Source organism: Vicugna pacos, chromosome 1 (assembly GCF_048564905.1).
Source record: "Vicugna pacos chromosome 1, VicPac4, whole genome shotgun sequence".
NCBI classification, from domain to species: Eukaryota; Metazoa; Chordata; class Mammalia; order Artiodactyla; family Camelidae; genus Vicugna; species Vicugna pacos.
In genome coordinates, this window is record NC_132987.1 from 7584403 (window position 1) to 7600978 (window position 16576).

At 40.9% G+C, this 16576-nt stretch overlaps 1 protein-coding gene across 3 annotated transcripts in view; it reads right to left on the reverse strand.

Annotated features, from left to right (window-relative positions):
• Positions 1-901: 901 nt before the first annotated feature.
• SGO1 (shugoshin 1) overlaps positions 902-16576 on the reverse strand; it is a 30119-nt gene continuing 14444 nt past the window's right edge. Inside the window, exons 1-8 of one of the 3 annotated variants that reach the window (XM_006205297.4) lie at positions 13885-14035; positions 11581-11729; positions 11301-11497; positions 7443-7519; positions 5586-5644; positions 4248-5063; positions 2045-2234; positions 902-1853 (exon numbers count right to left, since the gene is read on the reverse strand). In XM_006205297.4, the coding sequence (XP_006205359.1) occupies positions 1736-1853; positions 2045-2234; positions 4248-5063; positions 5586-5644; positions 7443-7519; positions 11301-11497; positions 11581-11722 (1599 nt within the window). In that variant the 5' untranslated portion in view covers positions 11723-11729; positions 13885-14035 and the 3' untranslated portion in view covers positions 902-1735. The other 2 variants (XM_031677637.2, XM_072948630.1) reach the window with 2 other exon arrangements.

The window sequence follows — 16576 nt, forward strand, 5'->3', positions numbered from 1 at the left end:
AAAGTAAAAGAAAAGGCAGTCAATGGTCTAGAGCGGGAGTTGGCAAACTTTTTTGGCAAAGGGCTGGATAGTAAGTATTTTAGGCTTTGTAGGCTAAGGGGTGACATCAAGGACATTATGTAAGCACTCTATTGGGGTTCGGAGCTAATGTTTTCTATCATCAAAATCAATAGCAAGTGTTTGACTTAAGAACCTAAAAACCATTTTTAGCTTGCAGACCACACAAAAGCAGGTGAACAGCTGAATCTAGCCTGCAGACTGCAGGTTGCACGCTGTGGGCCTAGAGCAAAATTGCCCAATAGAACTGTCTGTGGTGACAGAAACGTTCTATGTACATGTTGTCCCCAGCGTGGTAACCACCAGCCACGTGTGGCTACTGAGTGCTTGAAATGTAGCAATTGTGACTGAGAAATTAAACTTTAAATTGTATTTAATCTTAATTAAGATAGCCATTCTAGAACGTTCATGAATTTAAAGAACAGGTGTAAGGGGAGTGCTTGAACAAACTGGAAAAATAAGAGACTACGATGGGAAGGCAGGATGTATGCATCAGTGACTCCATCAGGGAGAGCCAAATTCTGGCTGATGGAAAGGATGACAGCTGGTAAGGAATGCAGGAAGATGTGCAGACGCAATCAAGAAAATGGGAGGTCCGGGTTGGAAGAGTCACCAGTGAAATAAGACGAGTTGATCGTGGACCTGGAGATTGCACAGTGAGCAGTGGGAGGAGGAGAAGTATGAGGAGGGGGTGTGCTGGGGCGGTGACTGCAGAGAAAAACCAAGGTCCAGGAGAGAAACGTCCACGAGGGGCGAGACTGGTGAAGACTCAGAGTCAAGACCACCAGAGCCAGAGAGAGATTCCACCTCTGATGTTTAAAGAACAGACAGAAAACACAAGCAATATCTTATACAAATTTTATTGCTCTTTAAAAATGAGTAACTAAAGTTTAAAGAGGAATACACAAGTACAGGCTTCAAACTTTCAGAACCAAACTAATTCCCTCTCACTGGTTCACCAAAAACACAAAAGAGTCCTTGGCATTTACACATTCCACATCTGGGATTTCTGACCAAATGAGGCGCCATCCTGAAAGGCCAGAACATCATCATTTGTGGTTTTGCTGAGGCACCAAGTACACGGAGAGCTGGCGGTTCAGAGCTAGTCACTTACCTGGTCCCTGAGCCTGAGAAACATTGACTCTCTCATCATGATTTACACGTTTTATCTGAAAAGTCAAATACAACGGCTGTACCCTACTGTGAGTGCCAAGGGTTTATCTTATTCAAATATTATACAGGGAAGTGTCAAAAGATCCTCAGCCTGTCTTCAAAAATCATTCATTCAATTATAGTATTACCCACTTAAGGGAAAAAATAAAGATGCCTTATAATTAAAACATCTTAATTTGAATGAACATTATTAATTTCCAAATGTTGGTCTAAGATATGTTTTGACTACAATACAGTTTTAGGCAGTGTAAGAATTCTAAACTATTATAATGCTTAAGTCCAATTATTTATCTTTAAAAGGAAAAAACCCCAAATTTATTAAAGGCTGAAGGAAAAAAAATCACATCTGATGTACAGTTCTGAAGAAATGTTCATGATTGAAGAGTCTTGTCAAGAGAGTACTCTACGGAAAGAGTTCCACCCACTTGAACGCTATCTTACAGATTCTCTCGTGGCGCCATAGAAGGGGGTGTAGGATGAATTTAAATAGCATCCAACAAATGCTTCATTGTATCTGCTTCGTACTTTTTTTTTTTGAACTGCATCTGGAATCCCTTTTCTGCTTGAAAATAGGCGAATTCAGGAAACACAAATCTGTAAAAGGGTCTCCTCTTCTCAGTTTCCTGTAAGGGTGAAAAGAACCCTTAGGCCTAATTATAAGCTTCCCAATATTAACTTACTCTTCAGTAAAAGTTATTGGAAAGAATGCCATTGTGAATATTCCTACTTCAGTTTTTCATCAAAATGGTGTATTTCAAATAACACTCACAACCTCACTCCCCCCAACACGTAACATTAAAAGTCAAATACTTACGAGGCGAGCGTGGGTTCCTTATAGTTCACAATGGCTGTGCACCTGCGCTTGCGCAGAGATACCGGTGGGCTTTCTATGTTCTTTTTTGGAGAAAGAGAAAGTTTTCTGGCTTTCACTGCAGGATACAAGGGGACATTTGTGATATCCTTCAGGCTAAAATGAGGTGACCGGCGAGTCTCAGGTAGTGCACCTACAAAAACAACTTGTATTGAATATGGTTTCAAAAAAAACAAAAACAAAACCAAAAAACACAGGAATTAAAACTATGCAATTATACATCCTAAATGTATACACAATCCAGCATTTTATAATACAGATTTTTAAACACTTGTTCATCACTTTTTCATCCTAGATAATATTAATTACTGTGGATGTGAAGAACTGACTAAAAGCAACAGTTTACTGAAACTTAAAATTCTTAAAAATTAAAGAGAAATTACAATTCTCCTGGGATAGCCTGGGCACAAAGAATTAGTTTAAACTCTGCAATTTCGTTTAGTCACACTTTGCTCTTCAGAATCATCAGGCCTCTATTTCAGTTCCAAAGTTTATCATCAGATGGCTTCATATGGTCTTAAAAAGCCACTTGAACTCACTTCTTAAATAAGTGAAAATTTGAAATCACAGTCTGTGTAAACCAGGAGAAAAGGGGTTCCCTCTAGTAAAGCTAGTAGGTTAAAAAGATTCCAATGGTTTTTTCTATCATAAACATCCAAATTATTCTACCTGGGAGCCACATCTATATTGGGAGACAGGTACCCAGTACACAGTAAGAACACTGCAAGACAATCTCTGAAAATTGCTTTAAAAAGCAAATCATTTCCCAAGAAAAACTACACTGGAACTGTAAAATGACTTCATACTTAGTAACCATTCTCCAGGGTTATCTGGGTTTCAAATACTCTGTCTTTCTTGTTCCCACATAAGCATATTGTACTACACTAATTATTCCAACTTTCAGTTTGGAAAACATGGTTAAACAAGAATCAGATCAGTTGCTATGTTCTGGAACAACACTTCTAACACTTTAATGCATATATAAATCTTCTGGCGGAATTTGTTAAAAGGATGCAGATTCTGATTCAAGAATGTAGGGTACGGTCTGAGATTGTTTTTTCTGAGAAGTTTTCAAAGTAATGTTGATACTGATGGTCTGAGGACCAAACTCGGAACAACACTATTTTAGAGTATATTTTTTTTCCTTTTAAGAACTTACTATGAAAAATTTCAAGTATACACAAAAATGGAGGCAACAGTGTAATGAACCTCCAGCCACCCTGCTTCAATAATTATCAACATTTTGCCAATCTTGTTTGATTTACTGTAACATCATTACAGCACATTTTCCAAAAAGATACTTGCATGATACCATCACCTAACTGGTTGACCTTGGAAAGTCATTTAACTTTTTTCGGCCTTAGTTTTCCTTATAAACAAAACAAGCATGGCGTCACTGACACTTCACAAAGTTGTTCTGAGGACCAAATGAACCAGCATCACAATATTTTGAGGATGATACAACCCGTTTATATTAGCTTTAGCACCCTAAGGAAAAGTCCCAGATGAGAATCTGTGGGCAGGTGCAGGCTGTATCATCAGCATTTGAACCACGCCTATTTTTTGATCTAACTAATCTACGTGAGATTTTCTAAGCCACAGTTTTTGCATGTCTTACAAATATCTTACAAAAGAATCCTAAGTCCATCAATTGAGGGAAAGACTTTCTTGGTCTCATTAGTCAGCCTTCACTAAACAGAAAGTTATGTTAAATCACGGTCCTGTTGAATACCAAACAAGGCCGTTAAAGTTACGGGTCACTGGATTCAAGTTTGATTTCATTTTCAAGGGGATGTTTCAGGGGAGTGTATAATAGGTATTTTAATTCAACCCAATACCACCAAAGTTTTTTCCTCACCTTGGAAGCCTTCATTCACTGAAAGTAAAAATGTTTTCTCCAAAACTGGTAGTATTTGTTCTTAAAGAGGATTTAAATTAGCTTAAAGCAGGTCAAAGCAACACAACTGTGATTTCCACCCACCCCTCAATCCCCCACTATTTAATCAGACTGTAATTTCCTCCAAAGAGACAGATGGTAAGTCTCTAACCTCCCCCAGAGAAACAGATGGCAAGTACAGTACCTAATACCAGGAGTGATCATTTATCATAAACATTAAAAACGCAAGCAAACAAGTAGATCACTTACTACTAGGAGTTTTTGTTGGCTCAGAGCCTGCTGTCTCCTCCTCACCACTATGTTTCAGTGCTCTTTTAGATCGAGGCCGGGTGACCGGACTCTTATGTGACTCACTGGTGAGATCCTGACGGCTCCTGCACGTGGGCAAATAGAGGTCATCAGAATCATCACCGGAGCTGCTGGATTCACAGATGCTCGCTTCAGATTCATTGCTGTTTTCTTCTCTTTTAGAATCTTCGCTCGTTTTTTGTCGGAAAGGAGTAAGATGAACACCCTCTTCCAAATTAAAATTGTAAGCATCCTTGCAGGTGACAGATTTACCCAACTTTTTTTTGGAAACGTTTTTTTTATTTTCACTTTTGCTCCCCTTATATTTTGATATAGGTTTTGATTTCCTCCTTCTGTTAGCTTTTCTTCTCCCTTCTCTTTTTCCTCCTAGTGCGTCTCTGTGCTTGTTTTCAGTTTGTTCAGATTTGTCCTGTAAAATGTCCTCTTTTGTTTCAGTAAAGTGTCCTGGGTGAATCAGCTTTGGTGGTAAGTTGATTTGATCCTTGTTCCATCGATAAACATTCTGTTCTACATTTTCAGGTATTTGCATGTTTCCTGGTGGGTGTACACATCTAATTCTTTTCAGTTCAAAAGACTGCTCTGACAAATGACTGATTCCAAAATCATCCAAGCTACTGAACTCACATAGATTATTAACAGGTTTCTTCAGACTGCGACGGAGAGACACAGTTCTAGGTAAGACACTGTCAGCTGACTTCTCTTCACCTGTATCCACATCAAATCCCAGTCTGTCTTGGGAAATAGTAGGTATTTGCTCTGATAATTTAAAAAACAAATGAGAAAAATAGTTTTACTTTATGGGAATTTTAATTTCAAGAATCTCAGAATTCAAAATTAAAAATGGAAAAATTGAAAGTCATTCTGTAGTTTCCCCACGTTTACTGTAAGTAAATGCAAATCTGGGAACTTAACCTTTCCTCACTCCTTTGAGTTTATATAGAATGGGGCCGTGCCTGTACTCCAAGGCTGTTATGAGAGTTTAGTAAGATGATGTAAATAAAGTGCCTAACACAGAGCCTGACACACAGCAGGCTCAGTAAACTACAGGCATCCTTATAGCCAAGGTTCCTGATTATACATTTGGCAAAATAAATGGATGTATTTTAAAACTCTTACATTCTGTATAAATAAACAGATATTTGCTTTGAGCAGAAGAATACCAGACAAGCAGATTTAAAAAGGTAACAAAATCAGACTTAGAGAAATTTAATTATGTTACTTGTTCTCAAATATCTTATCTTGACCTTAACAATATTTTTAGATTTTCATTTGAATCACCTTCTATTTGGGATGATTCTCCTTGTCCTGGAAAGTCAGCTTCCTGAAGAGGAACTTGCCTTGGAAAATACCAATAAAAAATTTATTTAACAATTATGCAATAAAAACAAATTTTAAGATTTTCTACAAATCAAGTTTCTTCCTTTTCTTTAGTATCATAATTCCCATCTAAATCAGTATGTCTGCTCTGTTATCAAAAGAAACCAAAAACACTTATCCTGAACACATGGAGGCTGATTTGTTACGGCTGACACTCAACTCTCACTGGAGGAACTAACATACCCCACTGGACAGTTCCTCCTGAAAACATGCTGTAACTTGTAATTTCATTTAACTGGAGAAACAGACAATCAGATTGGTCCATAAAACACACTAAAGAAATTCAATGTGATTATTCTTTAGGAGCCCGCTTTATCATTACCTGAGCTGTGATTTTTTTCTGGTAATGCATACTTTCATGGTGCTTAACTACTGACTCCTCTGAATGTTCACTTTCTTCAAAAATCTTGTCCCCCTTTGGTTCATGGAACAAGAAATTTCCATTATTTATGCTTTAATATGGCTGTTTCATTCTAATTATCATTTTATTCTTTATGTTCTGTACAGAATTTCCCTCTGGACATCAAAACTTAAGTACAAGTATAGGTAACAGAGTTATGGTAATCAACTAATAACAATTTCAGAAATTCTCTAAAAACTCAATCATCTCATTTTACTTTTTGGTCATGACATAAATATTTCATCAGATCTTAACATTCAACAGTTTAAAAACTATTCATGATTAAAACTAATGTGGAGGGGGTAGAGGATAGCTCAGTGGTAGAGCACGTGCTTAGCATGTATGAGGTCCTGGGTTCAATCCCCAATACCTCCTCTAAAAATAAATAAACCTAATCACCCCACCCTCCAAACAAACACAAAAAAATAAAAAACTAATGTGAGGACGTAAGTTGTATTAGTGACTACTTCTGCAAGGAGAGGGGCACAGACTTGAAAGGGACTTGAGGGAACGGTTTATGGCAGCAGCTCTCACCTGGGGACTGTTAACCCCCCCCCCACCCAGGGGATACCTGGCGATGTCTAGGGGGCACTTTTGATTCTCATAGCTGTGGGAGGCAGGGTGCTACTGGCATCTAGTGGGTAGTGGCCAAGGATGCTGGCAATATCCCACAACAATGCTTAGAACAGTGCCCACAACAAAGAATGATCTGGCCGCAAAAGTCGGCAGTGCTAAGACTGAGAAACCCTGGGCCAGAGTGAGGGTAGTATCTTAAGTCTGTGTCTTAACTCAGGTTTTGGATCACAGGAGTGTACATTAGTCCAACTCACCGAACTGTGTACCTAAGATTTGTGCATTTTACTGTATGTAATTACATTTCAATAATTCATAAGCAATCAAAGTGTGCTTAATCCTAGAAGAGAAGAGGGTGTTTGGGGTCTGATGGTATTTAAGAATCACTTGGATTAGCCAAAGTGACAGCTGTGTTAAATATGGTATTTTATTAGATTTCTTTTCTAAATCAAACTATTTGTAGTACTGGCAAAACACCATCATTTGAATAACCAACCCTCCTTAGAATAAAGACATGATACCAGAAAAACGTAATCGAAAGGAGTAGTTCAAAAACTCGAGAGAAACTTCTCACTTCTAGACATCAAAAAAGTAACTAAATATTAGAAAGCTTTGGCTTGGCTTTATAGAACAGAATTTCAACATACCAAATTTTCTGAAATACATTCTTACAACTCAGACTCCAAATACAAGGGTCAGTATGATGCTAATTTCCTTTCGTAAATGGATCACAGAATTAAATATTTCTTGGCATTAATAATCTTGATAATGAATTTGATACTAACGGTGAATCCTCCACAAGCAGATCCCCAGAGTCGGTGTCACTACTGCAGTCCATTCCAGAGGGACATACTTTCTGGTCCTGTTAATGTGTTAAAACAGAGAAAACACTGGTACGGCTGAAGTATTCATAATGGAGTATTCATTTACTCAACAATAAATGCTTACTGACAGTCTGCTGTGGTGCCAGAGGCTGTTCCAGGAACTGAGTCCACAGCTAGAAACAGATTAAGGACCATCCTCTTAAAGCTTCCACTCTAGTGCACGGAGAGAACACGGTAAAGAGAAAGGAAAGTTACAGCGATAAATGCAATGAAGGAAATACTCCGGTGAAATGACGGCGAGTAACTGATGTGGGAGGGGGGCTCTCATCCAGAATTCTGAAGAATGCAAAGAGCCAGCCATTGAAAGAGCAGGGGGAGGAGGAAGCAGTGGAAACAGCACACACAAAAGTCATGATGTAGGGAAGACCTTGCTGCATTTAGAAAAGAAAGGCCACTGGGGTCGGAACACAGTCAGTGAAAAGCACAGTAGGGGGTGGGCACGCAGAGGCCAGATAATGCGGGGCCTTGAGAACCGAAGGGTGAGTTTGGGTTTTAGTCTAAGTGTGATGGGGAGTCACTTAAATGTTAAGTAGGGAAGTAAAATGATCTAAGTTTTAGAAAGACTGGTCTGGCCACTGTGTGAAACACGGACGGCAAGGAGTCAAGGGCAGGAGGAGTTAGGAAATTATCACAGTAAATTCAGCAAGACATAATACTAGCTTGCACGGGAAGGCTAGGGCTGTGGTGAGGGAGCCCAGCGGAAGGTTTTGAGATAATGGAGTGTGCTCGCACTGACGGGGTCAGGGTAGGGTAGGGTGGGGGGGAGGTAGGGACAAGAAGGGAGAGGGGAGCCTCTGACTGTTCTGACTTGAGTAAATGGGGGTGGGGGTATAGCTCAGTGGTAGAGTGTGTGCTTAGCATGCACAAGGTCCTGGGTCCAAACCCAGTATCTCCATTAAAAAAATAAATAAATCTAATTACCCGCCCCCTCCAAAAAAACAAAACAAAACAAATAATGACTTGAGTCTTGAGTAAATGCGTAGGTTGTTTTGTTGAGTTGAGTTAAAATTTAGGGAAGCAGAAGTACGTGATATCCTTGGGAGGTGGAAAATGAAGAGTTGCGCTTTGTACAAAGTATGTTTGAGATCCTTTATAAATACATAAGTGGATATATCAAGTAGTAACTGTGTGTGTGTGTGTGTGTGTGTGTGTGTGTGTGTATCTTGTGCTACAAATTTGGAAGTCACTAGTGGGCAAACAATATTTAAATCTATGGGAGAGAATAAGATGGGTCTAGAACAATTGATGGTTACAAGCAAAGACGTGAGTAAAAGAGAGGGACATGAACAGCCAGAAAGGTAAACGAGAATAAGATGGTGAGAAAGCTAAGAGATCAAATTATTTTGAGTAGAGTAATCCCTGTGTTATAAAGTACTTCAAGGCCAACAAGAAAGAGATGTGACCACGGAAAGTGGTAACATGGAGGTTTTGGGGACCTTGACACACAGTGACAACAGAATGGAAGGGAAAAAAGCCTAATAAGAGTGAGTCCAAATGGAAGTGGAGACGTGAAGACAGGAAGTCCACTGTTCTCTCTGGCAGCGTTCGGCTGTGAATGGAAGCAGGGACTGGGGAGACAGAGGGGTCTGGGAGCAGGAGAGGATGCGTTTATTTTCTCCTCCTAAGGTGAGAGCCACCGAAACGCATCTGTAGCAGCGAGAATGATTCAGCAGAGGGAGATACATCTTGGAAGCAGGTGCAGACTCCCAGGAGCGAAGTCCTAGAGGAGATGAGAGGAGGGAACCTGGGGCACAAGGGGAGGGTTGGCCTTCGACGGAAGCAGGGACACTTCTGCCAACAGAGCCAGAGGAAGGACGGGAACTCAGTGTAGACACGGGCAGACATGTGGAGCTGTGCTAGGAAGACCAGACGTGCAGTCTGATTCCTTAAAAGCCATTCTAATTCAGTTCAGTTGCTTTTTGAAATTTGATGCACATATACTATGTAGACATTAAAAATAGGTTAGTACTGTTCATCAGAAACAAAACAACTAGACATTTAACGCTGTTAAAAGTTTTAAATTTAGAATCAATATAGCTAATGTTCTAAAACTATTATTATCACTGAAGGTAAATAAAGGAGAATAATTAATGATAGAGTGATACAAAAATTATTTAAAAGATCCATCATAAAATGAAGGGAACAAAAGGCTATTAGAAGTTACATTCTGATTAATCCTTATAAGTTAATTATTAGTAGGTAAGAAAAACATTTTTCTTATTAAAGCATTTTAAGCTTTTCCATCACTGCTAAATTGACTTGATAAACACGGACACACAACTGCTGAATGATGGTTGAGATTGTTTGACACACTCAACAGGAAGCAGAAAACACACTTTGATGTTTTAAATGCTAAGAACACTTTCACCCAGCAACTAACACTTTAATCAACACTCAAAAATCATTGATAAATGTCCAAAGGCCGACAAAAACAGAATTTGTTCACCAGTTTTTCTGATTATCTCATTGAGTACTCATGTCACACTATTCTGTGTGATTTCAGCAAAAATGTGAAAAGGGAGAAGATTCAAATGTCTTTGGAGAAATTTTTTTCCTCACTAGTTGACCAAACAATGAAAAAAAAATTAGGAAAGATTACATTCTGAAGGGGGAAAAGAAATTAAAAATAATCTGACCTTCACATGAAGTTAAAGAAAAACCACATCTAATCTTTATAGAGAATTCTCTACATTACACATGTATATATGGCATTTGTGTATTATATATGGGACTCCACACACATACACGCATTCTGTATATCATAGAGAAACAGCACGGGGTCACCTTAGTTGCACGGAAGCAAAAAGTCTTTCAAACTGACTCCTCCTGTCCATGGGAGGTGACTTGATTTCCTTTCTCGAGTCCACACCCTCTCCCTCATCACTATGCCCTGGCTTCCTTTCCTGGCCTAGATGCCAACACAACGAATGGTCTGCACTGGCGTGGCGAACAGACAGCCGGGAAGGAGGTAAACTGTCCAGGTAACACCTGACACTCCCCACTGCTTCTTCCTTCCTCTGCTCCAGGCAGTGACCCTGGCAGTGGCTTCCGGGAAAAGGAGAGAGGGGACCCTGGCTCGTCACTGCTCTCCCAGGGATTACATGCAACGAGACAAAGAGAAGACTGTAAATTAAACTATCTCCATGACCATTATAGTTTGGCTGGCTGGTCTAGACATCCCTGGACACACAAAGAATAGACTGAAATGTGGATAGCAAAATGTTCAGGATTTCCTTGTTTGGGGGTTAATGGAGAGCTGTCCTTATTTAGCAAACTGGGAGGTAACAGTGATTCTCCGCAAAGCACTTAAATACTTCCCATCTCCCCAAGAAGACAGTTATTACAAAACCCCACTGGATGGAACAAAAGCTGCTCTCAGCTCTATAGCACTTCAGGACCAGTCTGCTTCCACTACAGCTCTCAGACCTCCAGCTTAGCTGCCCTGCCTTTGACTAACTTCGCTGACCACTCAAAGGGACCCACTGTGCAAAAGGCTAAGCTGCTTCTTCTGTACCCTGTCTTGCTGCCTGCTTTCAGAAGCGAGTTGTGCAAGTCCAAGCCTCCATCACCTCCTTGCCGGAAACTTCCCCAGCTGGCCACACACAACAACTGTGCTGGTGCCCTGGCGACAGATGTGCCGATGAAGTCACTGATAACAGAGCTGCTGATAATTAATTTAAAAAACACAACTGATCTAAACTACTAATTCATGGCTTTAACATTTTTTCCTAAGAACTTCAGCCCTTGTGATGAAAATACCTGGGCACGTTCTTCTGCTCCTTGTGAAGTCAGTTTTCCTCTCAACGTGTACAGCTCGCACGTGAGGTAGTAACACTCCCTCCTCAGCTGTAAGATGATATCCTGGGCTTCTCTCACTTTGCACTTCTCATTTTCCAAAGCTAAGACTAACATTCTGTTGTTGTCTTGGTAGTTTCTCAGCAGTGTAGAAGTGTTGGCTGAAAGAGGATAAAAAATGTTTTATTAGTTATTAAATGTAACCATAAAAAGTGACGGAAAGGAGAACACCAAGGCCTCTTACTGATGATCTGGCCTGGCGCAGCTATCAGAGACTTCCGTTTGCCAATCTCTGCCAAGTTTTTACTCCTTTTCTCCTTCATGCGTTTCTTTATGTCTTCAAGACTATCTTGAAAGGACTTTTTAAGGCATCTTTCCTTGGCCATCTTCTGCCTAGGAATTTAAAACAATAAAAATATTTAATTTTCCTATGAGATGATGTCATCAAATATAAAACATGATTGAAAAACACAGTGTTCATAAAAGTGGATTAAATAGAGACTTAGTAACTGTAGAATTAGCTCAAAGTAGACAGCTAACCTGGTCATTACCTAGACTTTGCAGCTTATAAATCTCATTAATATTTTTGGCATAATTTTATCCTCCTTGGGTACTTTATAGGGACGGTTTAATAAATACAGATTTCCAGCTCAAAGACTCTGTAATATGCCACTTAATTATTCTTTAACAGATACTCATTGGGAGCTTAGTATGTATGAGGCACTATGGAATTGCTTAATATATCTGATGTTTTCACTATGTTTCTGACGACAATACTTACGGCCCACTTTTAATGTTTATTATGCTTACAGTGTTAGTTCAGAGGCAATCATGTATCTGGGCTTTGCTTTCCAGTTACTTAACATATGTACACTCTCAAGAGAGTCAGTGATCTTCAGAGGTTTAGTCATACTATGTAGCACTATATACAATTTTACTAGGCTGTTATTAGCAATCATTGAGTTAGAAAAAGCAGGGACTGGGGCAGAGGAACATGCCAGTTTCTCAAAATTATTTCTAAACTCGGAGCAGCTAACTCCCAGTAAATCACGAGTACAGCAAACAAGACGTTGTATAAGTACTATTCTACATACAGTTTAAAGTACCAAACCTCACATCAGTGGACTATGCTATTGAGTATATTAATACCTAAGCATCCTTAAATCTTTCAATGCTGCAAATCACACGTGGGGTATTTTGCTACTACGCATGTCAAACTACTTTTCATGAACATCTTTTGCTGTTAGATTGTACTTTGCAGATCTTAAAACTGCAAAAAAAAAAAAATCTTGACATACATGTTTTTCACTATAAAGGATACCTTCATCTCCTCTAAGTTAGTCAAGTATTTTCCTGAAACTTACATTTTCTTGAAAACTTTCTCCAAGCCTTCCTTATTTTCCTCTGGGGCCTTAAATATAGATGTTACAGATTTCACGTAAATATTTTCTTTCTGCCGATACAGATACAGTATATACTGGGATGTTTCCAGTAGAGCAAGCACAACATTTTTTTAAAAAGCACTAACGTTAAAGGGGTTGTATAAAATTTCCTGCCACAGTGAAGTTTCTGGAGTGCGAACCTGGAGATGTTTGAGAGCCAGACAGATTAGGTAACTGATCAAGTTAGTCTAGTTAAGGTATTCTACTTTTTAATATTTTATTTAGTTACTGTGTTATTTAATTATTTCATTTTGGCGAGGGTGGTAGGCAATTAGGTTTTATTTATTTTTAGAGGAGGTACTGGGGATTGAACCCAGGACCTCCTGCATGCTAAACATGCACTCTACCACTTGAGCTGTAACCTCCTCCTTATGGTATTTTAAAAGCAAGGCTTATCTAAAAAATAACTTTCGTCATTACATGCGATCAATAAAACTACAAAAGAAATCTGCCGTATCAGAAGTTTCATTCCAGTCCAGGTCGACGGTGTTAAAAGGGGGTGTGGCGGAGAGAACAAACGAAAACAGCGCGGGATGGTAGTCTCAACCTGTACAGCATTAGGGGAAGGGGTCTGGATTCAAAAGAACCTAGTATATCTGATCTCCGTCATAATTCTTTCAACATTCCTGGTGCTGAGGCAGCCAGGTAGGACAATGGCCCCTGCCAGCTTCTCCGTGGTAAGAGAAGCAGCAAAAGAAAAGGCCGTCAACGGTACCGCGCTGCACAAAAAACAGCTGCTGGTTTGCGTGCCCTCACGTCGAGCGTGGCTTTTAACTACCGCAAACGCTTTACTTACACATCACAAGTCACACAAGTCCGCAAGGCGGGAGGTGCGGGTCCCCACTTAGCAGAAGAGGAAACTGGAGCAGCGGAAAGCGCAGGTCGGGCGGCTCAGCAGAGGGGGTTGACTCCGCAGCCTGAGCTTTTGGCCACCGAACTCAGCGCGACAGAGAGACCCGAGGGAAGGGGAACGCGGGTCACGACGCCCCGGTTCCACGTTCGAGAACCCTGCGGCCTCCTCTTTCTCGGAGAAAGCGGAGCGGAGGGGCAGGGGCCGCCGGAAGAGGGTCGGAGACCCGCCTCCCGCGGGGACGTCCCCACCGTACCTCGGCCACCGCTTCTGCCACGGCTGTCGCCCTCCTCCTCACATCCCACGGCTCCGCGAGGCTGTCCGGCCGTGCGCGCCCCGACCTCCGGGGCCTCGGGTTCGCAGGCACCGTGTCTCGCCGCCCGCCGACTGCCGCCGCCACATTCGAAATTCTCCACCGCGCTCTCCCATTGGCTGGCTGGGGCGGTCACGTGGCGCGACTGGGGCCGCCCCCGGACGGGCTCCTCACGTGACGCACTCTCGCGGAGACTCCACATCCGGGCATCCGCCCCGCCCTCTGAGGGGGCGGGGCTACTTGTCGGGCGGCGTCAAGCCCGCCGCCCTTCTCCACCCCTGAGTCGGTGGTTTTTACGGGGTGGAGCCGCTCCAGCACCTGTAAGCGGGGAGTATTTTGGGGCGTTCAAACACTTCCTGTGTGTTCGGTCTTCCCGCTGGCAGCCTTCGAGCTTGTGCGCAAGGGCTCCCTCTTGTGAAAAGAACCTTCTTGGTTGGCTGCCCGCCCGGTCCACCTGCAGCACAGAAGCCGCTGAAGGGCTGTTCCAGCCAAAACAGGGGGCGGGTTTTGGATTAACGGGATTTCCTTAGGGAAGTTGCGGAGACCTGAAGTAGTCAGCTCCAGGTTCTTTCTCTTTGCCTGGCTATCTCTGGCTCTTTAACCCTCGGGAAGGGGCACCAGCATCCCTCCCATTACATGCCCAGAAACCTGGGGAATCTTCCATATTGATTCTTTATTCTCCCTTGGATTTTCCACGTCCAGTCAGTCACCTAGTCTTGTCAGTTCTACTAAGTATTTTTCAAATCCCAACCCTAGTATTTCCCTCCCCGTCCCCAATCCAGGCAACTATCCAATCTCGTTCTATGAACTGCACCGGTACCTTCTCTGACTACATACTCCACCCCCTGATGTTTTTAGTGTGTTTGACAAAGCAAATATGATTGAATAGGAAGCTCTTAAATGGCTCCCTCTGCATTTAAAATGAAGTTCCAGATGCGCACTACTACATACTAAGCAGATAAACAAGGACCCACTGTATAGCACGGAGAACTATATTCAGTATCTTGTAATAATGTATAATGGAAAATAATCTGAAAAAGAATATATATATTTATCTGAATCACTTTGTTTAATACACCTGAAACACAGCATTGTAAATCAATTATACCTCAGTTAAGAAATGTATCATGAATTTAAAAAAAAAGACTGAAATTCACGCTCCTTTAGGTGTTTGGCCCTTAAAGAACCCCATGATTCCTGGGTCCATCTCTTCTGAATTTGCTTTCATTTCCTTGCAATTCCTCCTGCTGTTTTTGGCCATGAAGAAGGTAGGAACTACATCTGCCTGTTTATAGTTAAATCTTCAAGGTCTGTTTAGCGTTTTAAAGTAAGCCGATAAATATTCACTGGGACCATAAGAGAATGAATAAATGACACATGAATTTGAATTTAGGCATTCAATTCATTATGAGGTTTTTTGTTTTTTTAAAGGGTACATATACATCTTCTCCCTAGACTAGGCCTCACTTCCCACCTTCCTGGTTTAAGTGGAAGAGATTAGAACAGCCATCTCCAGCTAATAACAGCGTTTTCCAAGTGTCACCCACAGCTCCTCTCCATGAGTCCTCAGTTTACCACCACCAGGCAGCATGGCTCATCTGTGCAGAAGCATTAAGAGGGAAGGAGAAGAGAGGTTCTCTTATGGCTTGAGGCCAAGGGTATGAAGTGGATGGTGACAGCAGGGTTGACCACATGGACGTGTGACCTGTGCTTAGAAAGTCCCTGCACTTGGTTTCATGCTCTGCTCTTGCCATCTTGAAATGCTTAATAATTTATCTTTGAGCTTGTGAATTGTAAGTGAAGTCTGATGAGACACATGGAATATATGTGTCCATCTGTGTCTCTTGCTGCCCCATTGCCATACAGTGTTCAGGGTGGTCACTAAATGGCTTCTGTGACACACTGTCCTCGTCCTCAGGGCCCCATACTCAGAAAGGCTTCATATTTGGTTTGATGCTTTGCTGCTGTCTTGAAAGTCTTACCAATTTTGTCTTTGAACTTGTGTACTCACTTTGAATCTCACTGAACTTTCATACTTCTTAGCCTGAAGACTTAAAAAAATCTAATCTGGGATTCTTTATTACCAATTTTAAGAAACTAGAATTGACCCTTTGGAGTGAATAAGTCCCCTTGGATATTAGCAACCCTTTAACTCAAATATTATATTTTATTTTTATGAAGTTTAAAAAAATTTTTTGTTGAGGGTGGAGGTAATTAGGTTTATTTATTTAAGATAGAATGTCATACACTCACACACATGCACTCAGCAGATGAGTAGAACAAGAAAACTGAGGAAATCTCATTAAAAATGTTGGACTGTATCAATGTCAACATCCTGGATGTGATATTATCCTGCAGTTTTGCTAAATGTTACCATTGGGGTAAACTGGCCAAAATGTATGAGGGACTGCTGTATAATTTCTTACAACTACACAAGAATCTAAAATTTTCTCAATGCAAATTTCAATAAAAAATACTAATCTGTAGAAATTGCTGCTTTTTCCTTTCTTGCCCAATTAGTGGTAGTCAACTTTTAATTTTCTTTCCTTTTTGTATCTAAAAGAAGGGAACATAATAGCAATTATTGCCAGGTGAACTGGGAGCATTATGTGGGTATAGGTAATTCTTGTCTTTT